The 23,806-nt window shown below is 39.9% G+C and overlaps 1 protein-coding gene across 1 annotated transcript in view; it reads right to left on the bottom strand.

Annotated features, from left to right (window-relative positions):
• LOC126195373 (U4/U6.U5 tri-snRNP-associated protein 1) overlaps nt 1-23,806 on the bottom strand; it is an 84,120-nt gene that overhangs the window by 3,387 nt on the left and 56,927 nt on the right. Inside the window, exons 9-14 of the mRNA XM_049933947.1 lie at nt 21,674-21,804; nt 21,353-21,508; nt 21,044-21,125; nt 20,750-20,948; nt 20,521-20,661; nt 19,190-19,271 (exon numbers count right to left, since the gene is read on the bottom strand). Of these exons, the coding sequence (XP_049789904.1) occupies nt 19,190-19,271; nt 20,521-20,661; nt 20,750-20,948; nt 21,044-21,125; nt 21,353-21,508; nt 21,674-21,804 (791 nt within the window). The remainder of the gene's footprint in view (nt 1-19,189; nt 19,272-20,520; nt 20,662-20,749; nt 20,949-21,043; nt 21,126-21,352; nt 21,509-21,673; nt 21,805-23,806) is intronic.

Below are 23,806 nucleotides of genomic sequence, written 5' to 3'. Positions count from 1 at the left end.
TGAAACTGGTACTTAATGTTTCACCTAAAAATATAGAAGAATTTTATATAGTTTCAATCAAAAATTTAGTTGTTGTGACATCACCAAGTGCAATGTTTACATTTCACACACATTGGATTGACGGATGAACTAAACTCATTTGGCTGTGTTTTAACTTTAAATCCTAAAGATGTGCATGTCATTTTCTTCACTCTGAAGGTATATGATTGTTTTTGTGTATTTTGAGTTCATAGGTTGTGAGAGCAGTTTTTTGGCTAAAGGTAGTTGCATTTCTCATAATTATGGGATAGCAGTGTGAACTGCCCCAACACACCACCCACACACGTCAAGACTTGAGAATTGTGCCAAAGATACATGAACCACAATCGTGCTTGAAGTGTTGAAGGTTGTTTCACTCTGCATCAACAGCTGTGCTGTATTACTCTATGAAACCTTCCTGTGTTCTGACATGTGCAAGAACACAGTGGAGTCCTGCAGTCACTGAACTGTGGAAAAAGAATGCTTTGGATTCGAAACAATTACTAATAACAGGGCAGGTTTTCTCAGGACTACTACATAAAAAACTAATGAAACAGAAATATGAGCCATATGTATTGTAAACACAAGATAATTTCACATGTCACTGTAAATTCAGGTCTGATTTGTTGAAGTAGTGAAGTTTGACTTTTACTAGACTATGATTTTCCCCCCAATACAGATGTTGTGCCATTATGCAACCTTTAAACAGATTAAAATGGTGGGAAAATTTTTGCTTCCCTAGGTTTATAATAGCAGTTGTGCATGCCAACGTTGTTCATAAACTTTAAACGGTTTAAAATTTTGTATACTTCTCAGAAAGGACGATTGGCTTTATTAAACACACACATCCAGCATTTCAAGTGCAGGTATACACAGAAAATATTATTTCCATAACTGTCACCACCAGAAGAGAAGTAAAATCACACCAGAAGATACAGTGCCTGTTAGAAAAGTTGCAGGAACTACAGAGACCACTGAGAAAAGACGCTACTGTGTACCATGCAACTAGGTCATTGTGTTACCGAATCCTTCAAAAAATTTCACACCAACGTGACTTTTCACAGTAGCACAGATTATTTATAAACAGGGTATTGAGTAGTGACATTTCCTTCAAATAATGATACCACTGCACATTCTGAAATGTGCATAAAAATGTATATAAATATAACAGTTGAAAAACAGTATCTTTACTATTATAATGCTGTGAACTGTGATGTTCGCACTGTGGAATGCAGGTTAGCACCACTGTCTGGCATGTGTGGGCCACCAGTTCAAACCCAACTAACAGCAATTAGTTATTATTTGGTATTTATCATTTCTCATAGATTCTCAAAATTTCTTACGTTTGTATATTCTAGAATATCTGATGTTTGTATAGTAGCTTTCTCTGTGCAATTCAGTTCTGTTTCATTACGGCTGTACATCACTTTTAACAACAAGCATGCTTTCAGTGCTAAGTGTTGTACTTCATGATGACCCTGCTCCTGATTTAGATTTTATTCTGGGTTATGATGTGACATCATTTGGTGGAGATGCCAGGTACTTCAAAACACCTACATCACCGTGGCTCTAATTAGACAATGTAAAAACTGTAGAGTACATGGAAAGGAACGAGGATTCAATCATCATTCCCACAATTCATATATTTAGGAGACAAATGCATTCTAAATCATCAGGAAGTCAGTTGCACAACAGGTACTCATGAGTGTTTCCAGAGATGCTGCTCAGAGCTTGATGAAACAGTTGGAAAGGATTCAACCCAGTCACCAAATACAGAAGGTGGGATGACATGATATGTTTGCAAATGTGTACTTTTTACTTGAACAGCACAGCCCAACAGTGGTTCAATGGGGAAATGACACAGTTCTACATACAAAATGTTTGGACCCTATCCAGAAGGTGGATATGAATATGACAGAAGCTGACAAAATCTCACACTTAATTAAACAAGTTGCAGAAAACATATACCAAGCTCTCCTCGTATGGAATGTCACAACTGAGGAATTCATCAAGTGGTGCCAGCACATTCAGGAAATGCAACAGAAAAGAGAAGAAAGTGGTATGAACCAACTTGCAAATGTGGTTCCAGTTGTGGAAGACCACTATGACCACACTTCTCTCATACACCAGATTGTAAGAGAAGAGATGCAACATTTTATGACAGACAGAACAGTCTGTGTTCACAAGAGATATCAGTCATGAATGTTGACATAATACATCAGTAATAGGTAATACTGAAGAAGTGCATATCGCCCTTTAGTGCCAACATCTGTCACCAGTTGAATACGTCATGACGAATGAACTCTGCCATCGCATCAAATGATGACGACGACAACCCGGCACCCGAACAAAGATTGTACAACTAATCCTTCCATCAAGGACAGTGCCCTGCAGAAGGAAAGTACTTTGTAGGACAGGGAAAACATGCCTTTATGTTTACACGGTGGATGTCCACGACATGTTGTGCATGGAAAAAAGAGAAGTTAACTATTAGGTGGCCAGATGTCATCACCACAACAGTTCTATTCACCCCACTCAACTGCAGGTGATGGCTGTCAACCTGTGGGATGCAGCCTGTCATTGTATCCTGGATGAGGTCACTCTCCAATATGTCATAGCCTTTCCCTGTTGCTGTACAGAGGTACCAGCTGCTCACCTAGTCACCAAATTCAGGAAAACTAAGCGAGGTGACCATCTATGCAGCTGATGCCACCACAGAGGAAAATTCTCCATGGCCACCAATCACCAAGATGTCTGGAAACCTCAATTATGTCGTCTTGAGTAGCCAACCTATCTGGGTGATAGCTGACTCATAGGCTTTCTTTTCTGTAATGTCAAAAGATTATCATTGCTACTGAAACGAGACTATCTTTTGTAGTACAAAATAGTGTGCGCTAATAGTTACAAATGGGAAAAATGCTCAGCGACAGGAACATTTATTGCAAGGATAATTACCAATGACAGAACACAGCCCTTAAAACTGTTGTTTTACCAGAAACTCATCAATGTTATTTTAGGATGAGACATCTTGCATGCATCACAAGCAGTAACAGATTGTGGAGGATCAGGTATTCAGACTGACAAAGCTATTTCAACAAGCATACATAATAATGTTTGGTCTGCTGTTGAAGACACTAGCACCCCACCATCATCAACAAGAAGACTTCCAGTTGTTGATCTACATGCTTAGTTAAACTGTGAAGCTTTTGTCGAATGCAAAAAGCTGCTTAAGCTCACAAAAGGGATCTACATGCTAGCATCAGAGGTGGCCATGGAGAACTGTAAATCACAAACAGTCACAACCCAGCTATAAAGGAATGTGAGTAGAGTCAGCATTAAATGGCATGGCTGTTGAACAGAGAGAAGATCCAGCATGGCTGAAAAACCACAGATACCTTGAAAAACAAGAAACAGACAAAGAGGAATTATAATTAATAAATGGAAAATTTTGAATTGATGAAAACTGCGACATTTCTGTCAAAATGACAGGCAGATCTTCAGGTAACAAACTATTGATTTAAAGAGGCTACAATAACCATAATTAGAACTATCTCAAAAAATACACCAAACTAATAAAATTCTGACTGGAATGTGAGATGTATGGACCTTTCAGTACATCATGTATTTAAAATTTCATAAGGGTAAATAATAAAAGTCTCCTATTTTTCAACAAAACATTGGAATCACAAATTACGCAACAGTCATGAGTAAAATAACCATGATCTAGCTCTAGAAACAGGAATAGCTGAATAAGATCCAGCATCCTAAACATGAAATCACCCCACAACTGACAACAAGCTTGCCAGATATACAGGAGACATTTTCTCAAGTATCGACCTGCTACGCTAGTGTCATATAGACAGAATACGCAATCCCCAGCCTAGGAAGTTTGCACAGTGGTACATGCACTGAAACCTAGAGAACCAACACAGTGGTCCAAGAGCTACCAAAAAAATGCGAGAAGCAATAGCAAAATGTAGAACTAATCTGATGTAAATATGATAGTAAGCATTAATAGATAGGGGAACTTCGGTAAAAAAAAAAGTAGGTGTTAAAAGCATTTCATGTACCACGCAGATGTTAAAGTGACCTGACAATCACAAAACCAAGTCAAAAGTTAAGCCATGGAAAGATGATACAAATAGTGCCATGATAAGTGGGCATTGGCAGCCCATCCCCCAAGTATCATGTCCTGGTTCACTACATACACTGACAAAAGGCCTTACCAGCAAATTTGGCGTATGGATCATTAAGCTAGTCTTCAGTGTGCCCCAAGCCTCACAGGTAAGAGTGACATCTTTGCAAACTCAGTAGGAAAAAGGACACAAAGGTTTTTCTTGGTCTGTTTGTAAGAAGTTGCTCTTGCCAAATAATCCTAGGTTATGCCTATAATACACTCAGTCAATCAGGACAAGTACTGAAGAAAAAAAAATTTATACATGTGGCAAAATATCTGAATCCACATTATCTGCATCCTGTCAATCATAACGTCAAAAACTGAGAACATATTAACAATATACTGAATGAAATTAACATTCTGCTTGGAACCTATATTGTGTCTCTGGAAATTAAGAATATAAATACTAATGTCCCCAAGGAATAGGTCATTAACTTGGTTGCACTGAACTTACGCAAACACAGTGGCAGACCACGTGATGAAATAAGGGATATACTACAGTTAATGATGGTAGTTATTTATAATAATTATTTCAGATTTGCTGATCTGTATTACTAACAACAACATGGTTTTGCTATGGCATCACCTCTAGCATATTGTCTGGCTAAAATTTTTATGACTCATTTTAAACATCAAACTTAGACATGGCTTCCTCAGTTCACTAATAAAATAGTAAGCCGGAACTGCTATGTGGACCACCAGGGTACTAAGAAAGATTGTCCTCCATTTGTAGATACTCTAAAATATGCAACATGCCTGTATTCAGTTCACCATACAGGATAATTGTTGAGAGAAAGTCCCTTACCTTGATCTGCTGATTAAATTAGACGGGACCAAATTAAGAATGATATACAGGGTGAGTCCGGAGGAAAGGCAAGTGTTTTGACGCGTGATACCATTAGTGATTCTGAACAAAAAACTTGATGTGGACATATGCCCTATTCTGAATGGTTTCCGACACAGAACACTTTTAATGTACATTTCTATTTATTTTCTGTATTATTCATTGTCGTTGTTTACAACGTACCACAGTAATATAGAGGACATCGAAATGAATATTTTGAAACAGGACACTTGGGGATCTATCAAGTTGTAAAACTGCCTCAAACTGACCACAAAAAGGACCTGAACTACACTACAAGCGCGTAACACAAGATTTCCGATATTGTCGCAATCACTTCAAGCAAGTTCTTGTCCTAGACAAAAAAATATAGGACATTTTTTTCTAAAAAATTTAATTTAGTTTAATTGTGTAGAGAGACACTTTTTTGTTGGTGGGTGCGCTTTTTGAGTTATACAAGAAAAACTTACAAAAGTGGTATTAAACGTGTTCTATTTCAGAAACCATTCACAATAGAGCATATGTCAACATGAAGTTTTTTGTTCAGAGTCACTAGTACTATCACGCCTCAAAGCATGTACCTTTCCTTTTGACTCACCCTGTATATGGAAGGAATACCACTGCTGACTTGGTCATTCACAATGATTCGAATCATCTCCATTCTTGCAACATGACACCCATCAGGTAATTACTTTGAAGTCTGCATAGTGTTTCACTTAGTCATGAATCTTTTGATAGCCAATTAAAAATCATACAGCACACTGCCTATAGCAATGGTTACAACACAGAGCTCATTAACAGAAAAATTATTACAAAAAGAATGAATAAGACTGGTAATGGGCACATTATTACCAACTATGAAAGTTGGTTGGTTGGTTGGTTTGGGGGAGGGGACCAAACAGCGATGTCATCGGGCCCAATCGGATTAGGGAAAGATGGGTAAGGAAGTCCGCCATAAACTTTCAAAGGAACTATCCCAGCAATTGTCTGAAGCTATTTAGGAAAACCACAAAAAACCTAAATCAGGATGGCCAGACGTGGGCTTGAACCATCATCCTCCTGGAAGCAAGTCCATTGTGCTAATCACTGCATCACCTCACTTGGTACCAACTCTGAACAATTAATTACTTTAACACTGGAATGTGAGCCAGATCATACAATATACCACAGGATCCTTTATGTTGGTAAAACAAATGAAGGAGCTGGCAAAGCACTGCATGCATAGAATGTTATACATGTTTTTTTCATTCTTAAGAGTCTTGGTGCCTCCACGAGACACATGTCAAGATCTGCCTCCGTTAATGGTACTGGCATGTATAGGATTTCTTGCGACCTGCCCAGTAAAATAGGTGGCCAGATGGGCAGATGTTTTAAGGTTAGACTTAAAGAACACCCTGAGAGGAAGAACTCTGATACAGCACTCTGTGTATGCCTACATGATGAGGGACATTCTATTGGTAATATTTCCAAAACTCTAAAAATTTTACATAGTGAACCAAAGGGGACATCTGCTTAACACTTTAGAACAGGTAAAAATACTCAGATGCCCTAAACTATTCTTGAATTTACCCTTAATGTGGTGGTAACATTATGTTGCCATTCCATTTGAGCATACTTAAATTGGTTATACGATGCACACATCGATGCGGGGGCTACATAACTAGTATGTTTACCTTCTGCCCACCTCTTTAGTGACACTGTTTGTATTCTTTTTCAATGGCTTAACTTTTGATTTGTTTCGCCGTTGCATCTTGCATTGGTTTGGTGGGCCTTGGCTTGCTATTTCAGTTTTCTTGGTTACAGTGCATTATCCGCTGTGCAATCCTCCTAGGATGAGGGCTGCTCATCCTATCTCTGAGACATTAGTGTAGCAGGCTGTTGCATGAGATGATGTCCCATCGACGTCCAGTAAGTTTGTTTTCAGTTAGGGGTGTTTTCACTTTTTGGATGACAGTTCTTATTCAACTACTCCTTTTTCTAGGGCTTTGTCTTTGGTTACTCTATTCATGACTACTGCATATTTTGTGATATGAGTTTCATGGTATAAGGTAGGGGACTTATGTTATTTACCCTTATGGAATTTTAAGGATATTATGTATTGACATGTCAGTCAGAATTTTATCTATTTGGTGTATTGTTTTCTAATTATGGTTACAGTATCTTCTTTAGGTCAATAGTTTGTTACATGAAGATGTGACTGTAATGCCATAAAAGTAGTTGCAATAAACAGGTCCTTTTGATGCAGTTGTTGCGCTTTTTCAGTAATTGAAATGCACCATCATGACAGCCTTGGTTGACTCTCAATCCAAGTCATTTGAAATAGAAAACTGTATAAGGGGAGCTGAGTGGAAATGGTTGCTTGTCACCCCAGCTCAGCTACAGCCAGCTATCCTGAAGTTTTAACACAATGCTCCACATCTGGTCACCCGGGATTCATGTACTGGGTGGTTATAATTGAAGTGCAGCTTCTGAAGGAGGTCCAGTTTGAGCTGAGCTGTAATTATCGAATGGCAGCGAAACTTGATAAATATGCTAAGGCATTAGTGTGGAACTGATTTACACCGGAAAACAAATTAGTTCCAGTTGTAACCACCATGTGCAAATTTGGTACTGTACACTGTTTGTATGACTGTATCACATCCGCACTGTCATTTCACAAGCCAAAACGTGAGTAAACAGCATGGCTATCAAGAAGAAAGACCATGCACTGTTAGTGAAACTGTTTTATGTGAATGACAGCAATAACAATGCTGCACTGAGAGAGTACTGCTGACCAAGGTGCTAAGGGTGGAAGGGGTCCAGTGTCAGTAAATAGTCTGAAGATGATGATAATGAAATTCAAAAACACCGGTGAGCTTGTGTGGCACCTGGAAGAGGAAGACATCTTATTCCGATGGAAACTATTGATGAGGTTGCCCCTACTGTAACTAACCATGTGGCACATGCCCCAGGTAGTGCTTGTGCAGTGTCACACGAATTGTCCATCCTATGGGCAACCATACAGAAAATTTTGTGGTCTATTTCACAGTGGGACTCATACAAGATCCAGAGAGTGCTGCAACTGAAATCTCATGATCCGCAGCAACGTTCCGAATTTGCTCTTCAGTTTCTGGAACGGATCAAAGCAGATGACAGGTAAAACGTTTTCAACGATATTGAGCCTCAGTCATGCAACACTGTTTAAAAGACTAAACTGCCATTTGACAGTATATTACTGTATTTATCTTTTGTACCATCTAGGTTTCAGCTTTTATGTCATCGAGTACAATGCTAGAATTTGTTAGACCATTATTATGTCATACCTGCTAAGGCAGTCCAAAGCAGGTAAACAAAACTAACACATGTCTTTAAGATGTAAATGTGACATTTACATCTTAAAGACATGTGTTAGTCTTGTTTACCTGCTCTGGACTGCCTGAACAGATATGACATAATAGAGGTCTAAAAAAGTTCAGCATTGTACTTGATTATGTAATTATATCTAAAAACAAAGATGATGTGACTTACCAAACTTGTGTCTGTATATGTGTGGATGGATATGTGTGTGTGTGCGCGAGTGTATACCCGTCCTTTTTCCCCCTAAGGTAAGTCTTTCCGCTCCCGGGATTGGAATGACTCCTTACCCTCTCCCTTAAAACCCACATCCTTTCGTCTTTCCCTCTCCTTCCCTCTTTCCTGATGAGGCAACAGTTTGTTGCGAAAGCTTGAATTTTGTGTGTATGTTTGTGTGTCTATCGACGTGCCAGCGCTTTCGTTTGGTAAGTCACATCATCTTTGTTTTTAGATATATTTTTCCCACGTGGAATGTTTCCCTCTATTGATTATGTAATTATGTTTATTTACCTATCATAATACTTAAACATTGAAAATGCCAATCTATCAGTTGAAAAACGAAAGACAAAATAATTTATTAATACTGATTGTGAGATGGCATCAAAAATGTATTTTTCCTTACAACACGTACAGTTTTTTTTAATGATAATCGTCAAACAAACATTTAAAAAATATGTTCTCATTATACTGTGGACAAAATAATGCAGATGAAAGAAGGGTTATCAGTAAAATGAAATTCCAGCAAAATTGGGATCAGAAAAGTGAATGCAATAATGTGGATAAAAAATATAAGATGGTAAAATGGAAGAAATTAAACTGAAGTATACAGAACAATAATTAAAATCATGCGAACAAAGATTTGAAGTGGAAAAATAATTATAAGAAGAAAAATGAAAGCAAATGAAAAATTTAATATTATGATTAATACAACATAAGAAACAAACAGAAATGAGAACACTACATTTAAACCCCTTACTTGAATAAAAATAATGATCAAAGTCATTGCAATAAAGATGTAAAAATAAAAAGAAATTTGAAGCAGCCAACAAGAATTGAATCTATAACCTTATGCATGTGAGAACTGTACCTTAAACCTACGCTATGCAACTAATCATTTTAACATTCCTATTTTTAAAGCTGTAGAGCATCATCCAGAATTCCAATTTTTTTTCGCTGATTACTCACAAATGAGGATCTGCCAGGATGAATATTTACAGTGGCACTAGAAATAGTCTGTATTTCTCTCTCTTACCCTACCTTTCAACTTTCTCACATCAATTATGAATCATCTGCAAGAGTTCTTATGGAAGGAATTGGTTATCTGTGCTCCTTACTTACAAAACTGATAATTTTTATGTTCTCTATAGTTATGTTAAGGAAATTATTTCAAGCTTCGGCAGTGTTTGTTTTGTTTTGTTGTAGTGCGCAAAAAACAACTGGGGTCATACGCACCCAAGTCAAAACTATAGAACACAAACACAGAGATGAGGGAAACTACTATATGTCAGTCCCAATGGACATAATAGGAGACAACTAAACAAGGCAAGTGGGCAAAAAAAAAAGAACCCCACACCATATAAAAATGGAGGTCCAAAACTAAAAATTAAATGGCCTTCGCCATATTGCTTCGGTGGATAAAAAGTAAAATGTGGTCAACAGCCCGCGTCATTCGCTAAAACAGCTGATAAATCAGATGGCAAACTCAAGGTGGAACAGAAAATGGCAAAAAAAGAGCATTCCAGCAGGAAGTGGCGGACAGTTAAAATTTTGGTGCAATGCGTACAAAGTGGTGGGGCAGTGCCACTGAGCAAATGATGGCTAAAAAGGTAGTGCACAGTACACAGCAGAGTTAAAATAATCTCCTCCCGGCGGGAGGGACAAGAGGAGGTCGTCCAAGGTGCCGGGAGAGGCTTAATAAGCCAAAGCTTATTCCCGTGAAGGGAGGACCATTGGCGATGCCAGACAGACACCACCTCCTGACAGACAGCAACACAGAGACCAACAGAGGGAATACAGGAACTAGCGGGCTGAGGTATGAGGAGTGTAGCCTTGGCAGCAGCATCAGCAGCCTCGTTTACTGGCAGACCGACATGACCAGGAACCCACATAAACATCACAATGGCTCCACCAAGAGTGAGGAAGTGACAGTTTTCCTGGACTCGTTGCACCCGGTACTCTGTGGCCTGATACAGGGCGAAAAGCTAGGCTGTAAATACTAAGCAGTGTCAGCCGGAAGTCAATATCGAAAGACACAGGCGCCAGTGAAGGTACTATCACGAAGTTCCATGCGAAGGTCGTGAAACTGAAGGCAATAGAGCGAGGCTAGAGTAGTATCCTTAGGAAGAGAATGAAGGCCAAGGTTAACACGGGCCACTTCATGAAGCCAAGGTGGTGAAGGGTTCACACCCAATGGGAAATTGCAGGTAGCGTGAAGTTAAGCTGTCATAGCAAGTGCTGAAAGTTGACTCCAGGAGGTAACAGAGAAGAGGGATACGCCCCATACTGTCGATCAAAGGAAGGAGGCATAGGATAGGTGGCCACGTATGGCACACAAATGGCATGCATACCTGTTGAGCAGAAAGTCATGGCGGGAGGACAGTGGTAGTGCAGCAGCTTCAGCCTAGACTCTCAACCAGGCTAGTGAAAAAAGTGCCAGTGGCCAAATGGATGCCACGATGGTGGATAGTGTTGAGACAGCGTAAGAGGAATGGATGTGCAGATGTATAAACAAAGTACCCACAGTCGAGTTTCGAACAAACAAGGGACCGGTACAAATGGAAGAGGGTGGTTTGATCAGCACCCCAGGGAGTACCATTTAGGGCATGTACGACATTGAGGAACCGTGTACAGGGGGCTGCCAGGTAAGACACATGGGAGGACCAAGAGATCATGAGTCCCAGGAATTTCATAGTTTCAACGAACGGAAGGGCAACAGGCCCAAGATGTAAAGATGGTGGGAGAAACCATTTGCACTGCTAGAAATTCATACAGATGGTTTTGTCAGTGAAAAAAACAGAAGCCACTGTCAATGCTGCAGGAGTAAAGACAATCAAGACATTGCTGAAGACACCACTCAGTGAGACAGGTCCATGGAGAACTGCAACAGATAATAAAATCATCAACAAAAAGGGAGCTGGAGAAGCCTGGCGGGAGACAGACCATTGTAGGGTTAATGACGATAGAAAAGAAGACTACGCTCAGGACAGAACCCTGAGGCACACGGTTTTCCTGGATAAAGGTGTGTGACAAAGCAGAACCCACACACACACCTTGAAAACTCACTTCTTTTAAAAATTCCTGAAGGAAATGAGGCAGGTGGCCACGGAAGCCCCATGTGTAAGGAGTACGGAGGGTACCAGTTTTCAGCAGGTGTCATAGGCCTTCTTCAAATCAAAAAACATGGCCACAGTATGGAATTTCTGCAGAAAACCGCTCGCGACATGGGTGGACAAAGTAACAAGATGGTCAACTGTGGAATGCCACGCTCGAAATCCACATTGTGCCTTTGTTAGTAAACTGAGGGACTCGATCCACCATACCAGCTGGGCATGAATCATATGTTCCATCACCTTGCAAATGTAGTTGGTCAGAGAGATGGGGCGGTAGCTAGAAGGAAGGTTTTTGTCCTTACCGGGCTTAGGTATGGGTATGACAGTGGCTTCACACCAAAGTCTGGGAAATGTGCCCTCTGCCCAGATGCGGTTGTAGGTAGTAGGAAGTGCTTGCCCGCCAGAGAAAGGTGCTGCAACATCTGAATGTGGACAGCATCTGGCCCTGCGACGGAGGATTGAGATGAACTGAGAGCATGATTTAGCTCCCTCATAGTAAAGGCGGCATTGTAGCACCAGCGACACGGAGGCCAGTCAGGCTAAGGTATCACATGACAACACTGTCGAAGATCTTCGAGTCGGTGAAAGAGGAGACCATTTACCTTTGGTGGACTTCTTCGAGCCTTTCTGGTTAGAGGAAGACGAGTTTGATGACTTGTTGCACAGCTAGACAGGGGGATGGTGATGCTACCTTAACACTTGGCGATTTCACAACCTCAGAGTTGAATTTGAGATTGCATGCTGCATGGCCATGTCCTTCATGGAGTGAGGGGTAACAAGAACAGAACTATAGGCGCCAGATGGGAGAATGCAGGGTTTGCGACTAGCCAATAACTTGCAAGGGACTCGGTATGGCACTTTTTCCCTTATCCAGATCTCTTGGGCGGCCCACTGAACAAGGTACACGGGACAATGCCGAGAGGAGACAGCATAACCAACCCTGCAGTTGATACAGCCGGGAGAAGGAGGCAGACAATCACCCTCATGTGTATCCCTACCACAGGTTACACATTTGGCTGGGTGTTGACAAGACATTCTAGTGTGGTTGAAATGCTGACAGTGGTAGCAGCACATCGGGTTCGGAATGTACGGCCGGACTGTGATAATTTCATAGCCTGCTTTGATCTTGGACAGAAGCACCACACTATCAAAGTTGAGAAAGAGTGCAGGTGGGCACTAAAGAGGAATCTACCTTTTTCATCACCCAATGGATGGCAATGACACCCTGATCAGCGAGTAAGATTAGATTTTGGCCTCAGTGAGACCGTCGAGCTGCCTAGTGTAAATAACACCATGGGAAGAATTCTAAGTTTTATGGGCCTCGACACAAACAGGATAGCCACAGAGAATCAAGGCGGCAAGTAGTTGTTGTGCTTGAGAATCGTAAGTTGCCTCCGAAAGCAAAGTGCTATTCCATAAATGAGGGCAGGAATTCAAAGGGTCGGCAACTGCATCAACACCTTTCTGAATAATAAACGGATTTAACGTGGTAAACAGTCTTCAGTACATGAGACCACGAGGAACCGTGGTGCAGCGGGAAGGGCCTTTGAATCGTTAGCCTCATTACGTTTACGTTTTGTAGACGTTGATTGTGAAGATGATTGGCTCATTGCAAGAAAATCCCCCACAATTGCCAGTGTCTCCGATGGCATGCTCCTTCCAACTGGCAGCCCCTTCACAAGGGGCGCACCCGACTTAGGGGATTGTTCAGACCTCAGGTCACACCTCCCGAACTCCTGGCGGAGGGAACAATCGGCAATGTGGGAAGGTTGTAGCTCAGGCAATCACCCCTCCCTGGGCCTGGCCTGTACCAGAGATATTTGCAAATCCTACCTGTCGACCCGGCGCTGGGAATTACATGTTATCCAGTCACCTATTACAAATCAGACGCATGGGCCAGCCTTCAGGAGCTCACAGGGAGGAAGAAGGAAAAGAGGAACCTCAAACGCCGAAGCGAAGGAATGAGAGGAGAAGAGAAAAAAAAGAAAGGAAAAGGAAGCGGAAAACAGTGGTGAGACTGTTCTTACTTCAGCGACAGACAATGCTGAACATCCCCATAACACCCCAGACGTGTTCCCCAGGGGAGGGGGAAAAAGAATAGCAAGAGGATAGACATACAGCATGGAAGGGAAAAGATGCTGCAAAGGCTGGGGCCCCGTGGTAGCCAAGCACAAACCTGCCAAAGGGTAGGAAGCCTCCTTTGAGAGGGGGAGGAGGGGGGGGGGGGGAAGGGCCATAAGGAAATGAAGGCTCCCACCAAAACAACCAATGCCCTCTGTGGTTTGCTATCAAAGTTACAGCGCTATCCAGACTGCAGGCTGCTACCATCTAAACAGTTACATGGCCAGCCATTACCGCACCCTCTTGGACATGCTGCACTTGCTGCCGTTGCAGGTTATCACCACGACCTCTCCTTTCTGCATGAGCACCCCAGTGTGCATTCATAAGTTTGGACGCCACCCCACCTGGATCCACAGGACAATTTAAGCCTGAAACAGATCCAATTTTACTGTGAGCTTCATGCACAGACCTCAGTGGTGCAGCCACAAATCACTTCATTTCTACCATCCTGAAGAGCAGCCACTGGGTTCTTGTCCCCAGGTTGGCCTTTCTGTACCATGACAAATCATGCATCGAGACTCTTCTTGCCTTGGCCTTCCTTGACGATGCAAATAGACAGTGGCGACTCCTTCCATCGCCTCCATCTGTAGTAACAGAACTCAAATTTACTACAGAACTCAATCTTGCTCCTCTCTCGTTCCTAGTATGAAGCCCATATTCTTCTGTAACCCTTCTTTCTCCTCCTTCCGCTACAGTGGCATTCCAAATCACCGTTACTATTGGATTTTCACATCCCTTTACATACTGTATTATCCTTTCAACATTCCCAAATACTTTTTCTAACTCTTCATCTTCATCTTGCGACATCAGCATATATACCTGAACTATCATTGTCGATGTTGCTTTGCAGTTGATTCTGAAAAGAACAACCCTATCACTGAACTGTTGACAGTAACACACTCTGCCCTGCCTTCTTATTCATAATGAATCCTACTCCTGTTACACCATTTTCTGCTGTTGATGATATCCTATACTCATCTGACCAGAAATTCTTGACTTCTTTCAATTTCACTTTGCTGACCCCTACTATATACAGAGTGAGCCTTTGTGTTTCCCTTTGTGGATTTTCTAGCTTCCCTACCAAGTTCTAACTTCTAACATTACACACCTCAACTCTTAGAACAATTATTCTTTCATTGGTTATTCAATCTTTTTCTCACGATCACTTCCCTCTTGGCAGACCCCTCCCTGAGTTCCAAATAGGGGACCATTCGGGAATCTTTTGTCGATGGAGAAACCAATTTCAATTACAGGCCACATGTCTTGTGGACGTATACTTGTGTCCAGAATTAAAGCAACAAACAGAAATTTTGCAAGATTGTGATTATTTTTCTACATGACAGTGAAAACAGGTAATAGTAAAGTACATACAATGTAAAGAGTACAGAATGCAAAATGTAAAGAACTGCAACATGCGTAACGCTGGACAAAAATTTTCTTCCCCCTCCCCCCCATCTTAACGGATTTGCACACACATTCCAACTGGTTAATGTGCTCAGTATAGGACGTGACCACTTCTGGCAGCAATACCGGCCTCACAATGATGGGGCACGTTGTGAATAATGTCATTAATCTCACATTAAGGCAATAATGATCTTTCTTCCTGTAGAGCTGCTCTTTTAAGTCATGGAGAATGGTTGGTGAATGCTAATGTGATACAACCCCTCTCCCTAGTGCATCCCTTAACATGCTCTATGGGGATCAAAATCGGGAGAGCGAGCAGGCCACACTCTGGGTGTAACATGTTCCATTTCCAAGGAAACATCAACCACCCGCTCTCTACGAGGTCAAGCATTACAGTCCATCAGTGCGAAGTCTGAGCACACAGCACCTTGTAACTACTGCACATGAGGTCCCAAGATCTCATCACAATACCTTATATCAGTTGAACCTTGCTGATTCACCCACACAGTTTCCTGATGATGTATTCGAATGGTCAACATAATCCCTTCCCTCACCATCACGAATCCTCCTTGATATCGGTTCCTGAAATCGTGTCCCATGTTCCCCCCAAATGGGGATCCATTGAGAATCACTCTCCAAGCAAATTGGGATTCATCTGTGAAAAAAAAAAAAAAAAGTTGGCCCACCATTCGAACATCCAGGTGGCATGTTGATGGCTTCACTCTAAACGTTCCTTTCTGTGAAGATGTGTCAGAGGTACACATACAGCAGTTTTCTGACAATAAAAGCCACTCTGCTGAAGCCTTCTTTACTGCATAAAGTTTGCCTCGCTACAACACGTCCAATGGGTGCTGCGAGATCAGATGACAGTTTCCATGCAGTACTAAGGTGGTACAGCCAAATAACGATCCTCTTTTTTGATGCCACACTTTGTCGGCACTGCCCTGGTCTTCGGAATACAGTTTTGGTCTCTATAAACTGTCGCCACATCCAAGAAATAACAAAACAATTCACATTAAGCCATTGGGCCTCACCAGTTTGCGACCGTCCTGCTTCCATTCTTCCTACAGCCCTCCACCACAGAGGGTGTTGTAGGTGTCTTCTCTGTGCCTTACTGTATGTGACTGTGTACACAGCAATTGTGTGTGTGGGACTACCCAGCAAGCACCATGCTGTTTAATAGGTGCCCTGATCTCATGGCTGGTGTGGCTGTCCATTGAATGGAATGTCATCTTCGGTGTAGAGCACAACAGTACAGACATCTGTTGACCATTTGTATTATTATATCATGAATTAGATACAGAGTGGAAAAATAGCTGTTTGTTGCTGGAAAAATAGCTGTTTGTTGCTTTAATTTTGGACACCAGTGTACAATATGTCTCTTTAATGCAGTTGTTTCCATTGCTTTCTGCACCATCATGTCACTGATCATTGCTGATTCTACCATCTTTAGAGGCAATTTCCCACCCCATGGGCAAGAGAGTGCCATGAACATCTGTCCACTCCTCCATCCTCTTTGACAAGGCCTTTGACAGAATGAGGGTAACTTATTATGCTAGAAGTCTTCGGCTGCAATGCTGATGATTTTCATTCAAAATTTAAGTGGTGGCAGGGTTCGAACCCGGGACTGAGGGTGTTTCGATTACTAATCATGCCTATTTCAAGACCATGGGTGTAAATATATCCAAAGGAAACACTTTAGTGAGTACAGCATGCATCATTAAATTAAGGAATATTCTTCTGAGGAATCCCAGAACTGAAGAAAGTATCTGCCATTATTCAGGGGAAATAGTTCGAAAGTGGATTATGTTGGGGCTACAAACAATTGAGTCAATGAAATTTGTATCAACTGACCTTTTGTGCTGAGAGACCTTTCTCAGCCTACAAAAATGTACTGAGAGAGAACAAAAAAAGTTTCACTTTATGAAACTCAGAAATACGGTCAACCTGTACCGCAATAAAAAATGTAATACAAAATTTATTATTAGTTGTATTATGAAACAGGTGGTAGTCAAATACACTGAAGCACTAAAGAAACTGGTATAGGCATGTGTATTCAAATACAAAGATATGTAAAAGCGTCTGGTGCAGTTGTTATATCTGTTACTGCTGCTACAGTAGCACTTTATCAAGATTTAAGTGAGTTTGAACGTGGCGTTACAGTCGGCGCATGATCGATGGGACACAGCATCTCCGAGGTAGTGAAGAAATGGGAATTTTCCTGTACAATGATTTCAGGCAAACCATCAAATCTCCGACATTGCTGCAGCCGGAAAAAGATCCTATAAGAATGGGACCAATGATGACTGAAGAGAATCGTTCAACATGACAGAAGTGTAACCTTTCCAGAAACTGCTGCAGGCTTCAATGCTGGGCCTTTAACAAGTGTCAGCGTTGAACCAGTCAACAAAACATCATTGATATGGGCTTTCAGAGCCAAAGATCCACTTGTGTACCCTTGATGACTGCACAACACAAAGCTTTACGCCTCGCATGGGTTCATCAACACTGACACATTGGGCTATCGATGACTGGAAACATGTTGTGTAGTCGGACGAGTCTCGTTTAAAATTGTGTTGAGCAGATGGACGTGTACAGTACGGAGACAACATCCTGAATCCATGGACCCTGCAGCAGGGGACTGTTCAAGCTGTTGGAGGCTCTGTAATGGTGCGAGGTGTGTCGAGTTGGAGAGATATGGGACCCCTGATATGTCTAGATACGACTCTGACAGGTAACACGTATGCAAGCATACTGTCTGGTCACCTACATCCATTCATGTCCATTGTGCATTCCGATGGACTTGGGCAATTCCAGCAGGACACTGCAATACTCCACATGTCCAGAATTGCTACAGATTGGCTCCAGGAACACTTTTCTGAGTTTAAACATATCCACTGACCACCAAACATCCCAGACATGAACATTATGAGCGTATCTGGCATTCCTTGCAATGTGCTGTTCATACTCTTACAGATTTATGGACAGCCCTGCAAGATTCATGGTGTCAATTCCCTCCAGCACTACTTCATACATTAGTAGAGTCCATGCTGCATCGTGTTTCGGCACTTCTGCTTGCTTGCAGTGGTCCTACATGATGCTACAACAGGTGTACTAGTATCTTTGACAGTTCAGTGTATAAGTATACACTGCAAGTGCATGTCTTTATGTGAGTTACACATTAAAATAATTAATTCTTCAGTAAAACACTTCTCATTTTTTTGAGTGCCAATGTATGGGATACTTAAATATTTATTCTCCACAACAATTAAAATAACTGTGAAAATCCAAAAACGGCTATTTGAAGAAAATGAAAGACTATAATCGATTTCATAAAAGAATAAAAATCTGGGCTCTAGTCATGACCCACACCACATGTGAATACTAACTCAGATCCCATAGTAAGGTTTTAATGTACAGCTTTTTCCTAAGAAGCCAGTGTTCAATATAGGATAAATTTTTTTTCTTACAACTCTTCATGTGTTCCCCAGTACGAGCCTGTTCTTGGAGAACTGCAACTTGATCTCACGATTAGCGTGTAGTACACATGGCGGTCGGAACACAAATGTACGCCACGAACAGTAACTTCTCACTATGTACCACAAAATTATGACTGATGGAGCCCCAAATTTACACTAGCTGTTGGTATGTAATTTTCCATGTCCTTATCCCTCAAGCTGAAGTACCAGTCAAAATAAAATGCCACTTTTTTTCATGCACACACTCACTTCACAACCATGGAGGACAGGAATAGGAGAACCATGGTGCCTCGTTTCGCCCAACAATTTCAATGATGAATTATTTTAACAAAAGTAAAAGTAAAAACTACCCCACTTACTGTATAGTGAAAAGGTGCTGGCAGTAACACAAGACAAATGACAAAAAATTTAAGGAATTTCAAATGACAAGAATGTAAAAGAATGCAAATTATACATAATTTGTGAGTAATAATAGTCACTCTCTTACCCCTTCCTGTTCATTTTTCTTCATACGTTTCTCTACTTTGTTTTTGCCTGGCCCTTTGCCATGAAATTTATGTGACAGGTACCTAGAAACAAATAATAAATATAATAAGAACAATACATATATTGATATTAGTCAGCAAACCACACTCCTTGATTAATCAAATCTCTCAACACACATTTCAATTAACACTAATGACATATATGCAACATCCCCAGTTGTAAATTTAGCATTGCATCATGATGTAATGCCCTCACACTAACCTCTGCATCACAATTTTACAACTGTTATATTACTAACGGCACTTTCAAGCTCTTTATTTTCCCCTATCTTGATAAAATTTTATGTTAATGTAAATTTTAGGTCAAGTCTGAAAAGGCGTTCATACCAAAACAAAGCCGTCAGTAAAAGTGACACATTAGCTCAGAAGAGCTTGAATCAGCGGAAGGTCTGTTCTTAAGTCATGCCACATAATGGGCTTACTGGTTGGTGTTTAATACCTTCCCACACTACTGTTTGCAGATGAAGAGGTGCTGATTACCATCAATACTGAAGAGATGCTAAAGCGTGAAAAAAGAATTAGTGCTAGAGTGCTAGTCCAGTATGGCATCCCTGAAAGCTCCTGTGAAGTCTGGAAACAAGCAGAGAAGTACTGGCAAAAAATCTGCGGGGTTAGATCATGAGTTGTGTCTGGATAGCTCAGTCAGCAACAGCATTGTCCATGAAAAGCAGGATTCTGGGTTCGAGACCAAGTTGGGCACACAGTTTTAAACTACCAGGAATTCTATCACCTACAATGGTTAACTCCTCATTTATGTATTCTTCCACCATTCACTGCTTTGTTTGCACCATATACTCCCTTAACATTATTTCTAATTCTTAAATATTTTTCATTTTCTTCCATATGAAAACATCTCCCTCTTAACACAAAATTCCAGGTACTTTTGTTACTGATGTTCAGTTTTTCTGTATCATCTCTTCCTTTTTTGCTCAAAGTGTAATTTTCTTTACGGTGTACCAATATGTTATTTTCATTACAGGACACACACATTGGCTGACGCTATCACTTATAGCAATACATTAAATTAACGTAACTGTTAACCTTAATGAAATCATGGCCTAAAAACATAAATGTACACTATACAATAAATAAATAAATTAATTAATTAATTAAAAAATTAATCACTGTACGGCAAGGGAAGACCAAGTGCAACAAACACATCACAAAAACCAAGTATATGGGAAAATATAGAATATACTTGAATGAAAGTTTGATGCAAATGTCATGCGAAATGATGTGCTGCATTAATATATTTCATACAGATCTTACTCACCTGAATGCTTCTTTGGCATTCAGAACATGACCATCATCATCGATATAATCAAGTTTTACATTAGGTTTGTATCCATCCTTTTCTTTAAACTCTGAAGTTGGCCCATTATACCGTTCACGTCGACCAAACTTATCATCATCTCTGTAAACAAAAAAATTTAAATTCTTAGTCGTGGATACAAATAACACAACAAAAAATGAAATACCTGAAAACAACATCTGAAACATACATATGGGTTTTGTCCTCAATAGAGTAATTCTGCGCCTGCAAATGAGCAAAACGAGAAGCTGACGGTTTGTTCATATCTTCCTTCTCAAGATAACCCTTGCTGACTGCTAAGCGCAGAGCTCCTGCTACTCCAACTCCAACATCGGGTTCTGCATCTAGAATGGGAACTTCTGCTGGTAGGACATCAACTGGTCTTTCATCTGTGCAAGACAACAAACAATGGTGAAAGTTAATTTAGCATTGGTACCTAACAACCTAGCAAGTGATTTTCTTCTTTACAAAATTTCTGGCTCACCAATTTCTACTTCATTCCAAGCCCCTCTTTTGCCTTCTTCATCTTGTTTGTTCTTCTCTTCCACCAATTCTCGTTCAAAGTCCTGAAAATGAAGGACGATCATTATGCATCAGCGTGGAAGCTGAGGGGGGGGGGGGGGGGGGGCGTGCAGGAGGGGGTAGTAGTAAGAGCACATCGTATGATAACCTGGAAGAGGCCAACAACTTACGAGGATGAGTGGGCACAAGGATTTACAGGAAGAAAATTTAATATTAAAGTCAAAATGCTATTCCTTATTCTTTTCTGTGTTTGTTATTTTCAAGTTCATACCAGCAGTTCTTCAGCATCCTCATCCCTATTTCCTGAAAGGCCATATGTTGGGATATCACCTAGAGTTCTACAAAATTCAGCTGTTGCATTGAGTACAATTGACCCTCCTTGTTCAGAGCCATCTTCTGCTGCCTCATCAAGAATAGTTTTGGCAACCTAAAACAAAATGAATGAGCTATATAAAATTTATTTTCAGAATGGAAAATATGAAATTATCTGTAAGATAGCAAAAACAATACGAAACAAAACAGTATTTTAATATGCCCCAGTAGTTACAGACATTTGTGATGTAATCAGCAAGTCATAACTGAAATTAATTACCTTCTCAACACTTGATGATTGTTCACTCATCTCCTTAAGTTTGAGTTTCCTTGCCTTTTTCAGAGCTAAATGAAGCTCAAGTTCACTTTCATCTTGATCGAGTTTGAGTCCATTCAAATCTTCAGGAGGAGCTGTAGAATTAAGCTTATAATAACTGGTTTGTTTCCAAAATAATATGGCAATATTGTTTATATAAGGAACAAGTAAAACCACTAAGTGCATCACTGACTAACGAGGCAGAATCAATCAACAGTTGGGTGTTGGTATGATCATGTACATAGTTATTCCCAATGTCATTTTACCAAACCGAAAGACTCCTTTCTAAACTACAGGATGGCAGAAATTGGAGACATTTGGGGGCAGGAGTGGCAGGAGTAAGAGAAGAAGCAAAAGAAATGATAGTCTGAAATAGTGTCACCCAGTAACCCCCAAACCCCTTATTCTCTGAAGAATCAGATCCCATGTGAAAGTTAGTTTTTCACACAAATCGATGTTTATGACTTCTTGTCTCCTGAACTGTGTGTCATATAATAATATCATTTTGCAGGTACATTCAGTGGTAGATGTAGACACTGGCTGCAAAAGTATCAAAAAGGTTTCAAAACACATGCAAAGTTTATTGAAAGTCACTAAGTGTTCTCATTCTCAAAAACTGGATGAATATAGTCTGAGTAACTTGAGTGCCATGAGATAGGCTGCCTTAAGAGACATACACAAGTTTATAAATTTAATACTTTACTTAATGCACTCAAACTGATATTAGTCTTGACCACCATATTTATTAATTTTATTCTGTCTTATGTGTTTCAATCTTACTTCTTTCTCAAACACTTTGCATGAGAAATACATGAAAAGTTATCAGTGAATAAACATTAAGATAGTTACATAAAGTGTACAACATAAAAATGTAAGTAGTATACACTCAGTGAAAAACATCGATAACTTTAAATAAAATGCAAATCATAAAAATCGAATATATGTAATACATTCATATGTAAAATCTACACAAGATTTGTCACACATTGATCAAAATATCTGATCCATCTTATGTAATGACATTTGAGTGCAAACTAACAGTACACACCAAAGCCTTAAGCCTTAGGTAAAGGAGACCGCTGAATGGCAGTACTACATGGTGGTTATGAAAGTCATATCTTCAAAAATATCAGAAGTATTGATACAATTCATTAATATAATACAGTGTTAATTTTCTGTTATATCCATTGCATCTATAAAAACTGGATATGTAATAGACAAAACGTAAAATTCTTTGTTATTAGTACTATAATAATGAGGTGTATCCACACTTCTGTAATTTTTTAATTTTTTTATTATTTTTTTAATTATATGACTTTCATATAACTGCAATATAGTAATGCCATGCAGCAGCTTTCTTTACCTAGTACTTTGGTGTGTACAGTTAAGACAGTTTGCATTCAAATGCTGTTACATTAGGTAGGCCAGATACTCTGTATCCATGTTTGACAAATCTGATTTAGGTTTTGCATATTGATGTATTACACATATTCTGTTTTTACAATGTGGATTTTACTAAATTTTATCAATGTTTTTTACTGTGTGTTTGCTTCTTCCGTTTTTACAGTGTACGTTTTATGTAAATGTCCTCATGTTTTTTCACTGATAACTTTTTGTGTATTTTGTGTATTTGAGAATGAAGTAAGGTTCAGATACATAAGACAAAATAAAATTAATAAATATGGTGGTCAAGATTAATATCAGTTTATGGGTGCAATGATAGTGCAACAATATTTAAACATTTATACAAAATAAATTGATTAAAAAGTTAGTAACAAAACATTTAAATAAGATAATTACACAAAAATGGTGCTCAAACATACACACAAGTGCAAAGTGAAATAATAGCAATACTCTGCAATTATAATGCTGCAACCAACTTGAGGAATTTATCAATTGTTTAAACCCCATGGTCTAGAAGGAACTGAGAATAATGCTAAAAATTTACAAACCATCATCAATGCTCTGAATATCGCTAGCCAAAATGGAGTGCATATCTACAGACAAACTGAAGAACTGAGTGCAAGAGTCGAATAATAACCAAAGGCAAAATTCTAAGAAAAACAAGAAAAACTTTTCACACTATATTTTATAAAC

Source organism: Schistocerca nitens, chromosome 7, assembly GCF_023898315.1.
Source record: "Schistocerca nitens isolate TAMUIC-IGC-003100 chromosome 7, iqSchNite1.1, whole genome shotgun sequence".
NCBI classification, from domain to species: Eukaryota; Metazoa; Arthropoda; class Insecta; order Orthoptera; family Acrididae; genus Schistocerca; species Schistocerca nitens.
The sequence above is the reverse complement of the archived record's forward strand: the minus strand, read 5'-3'. Positions and strand labels throughout refer to the sequence as shown.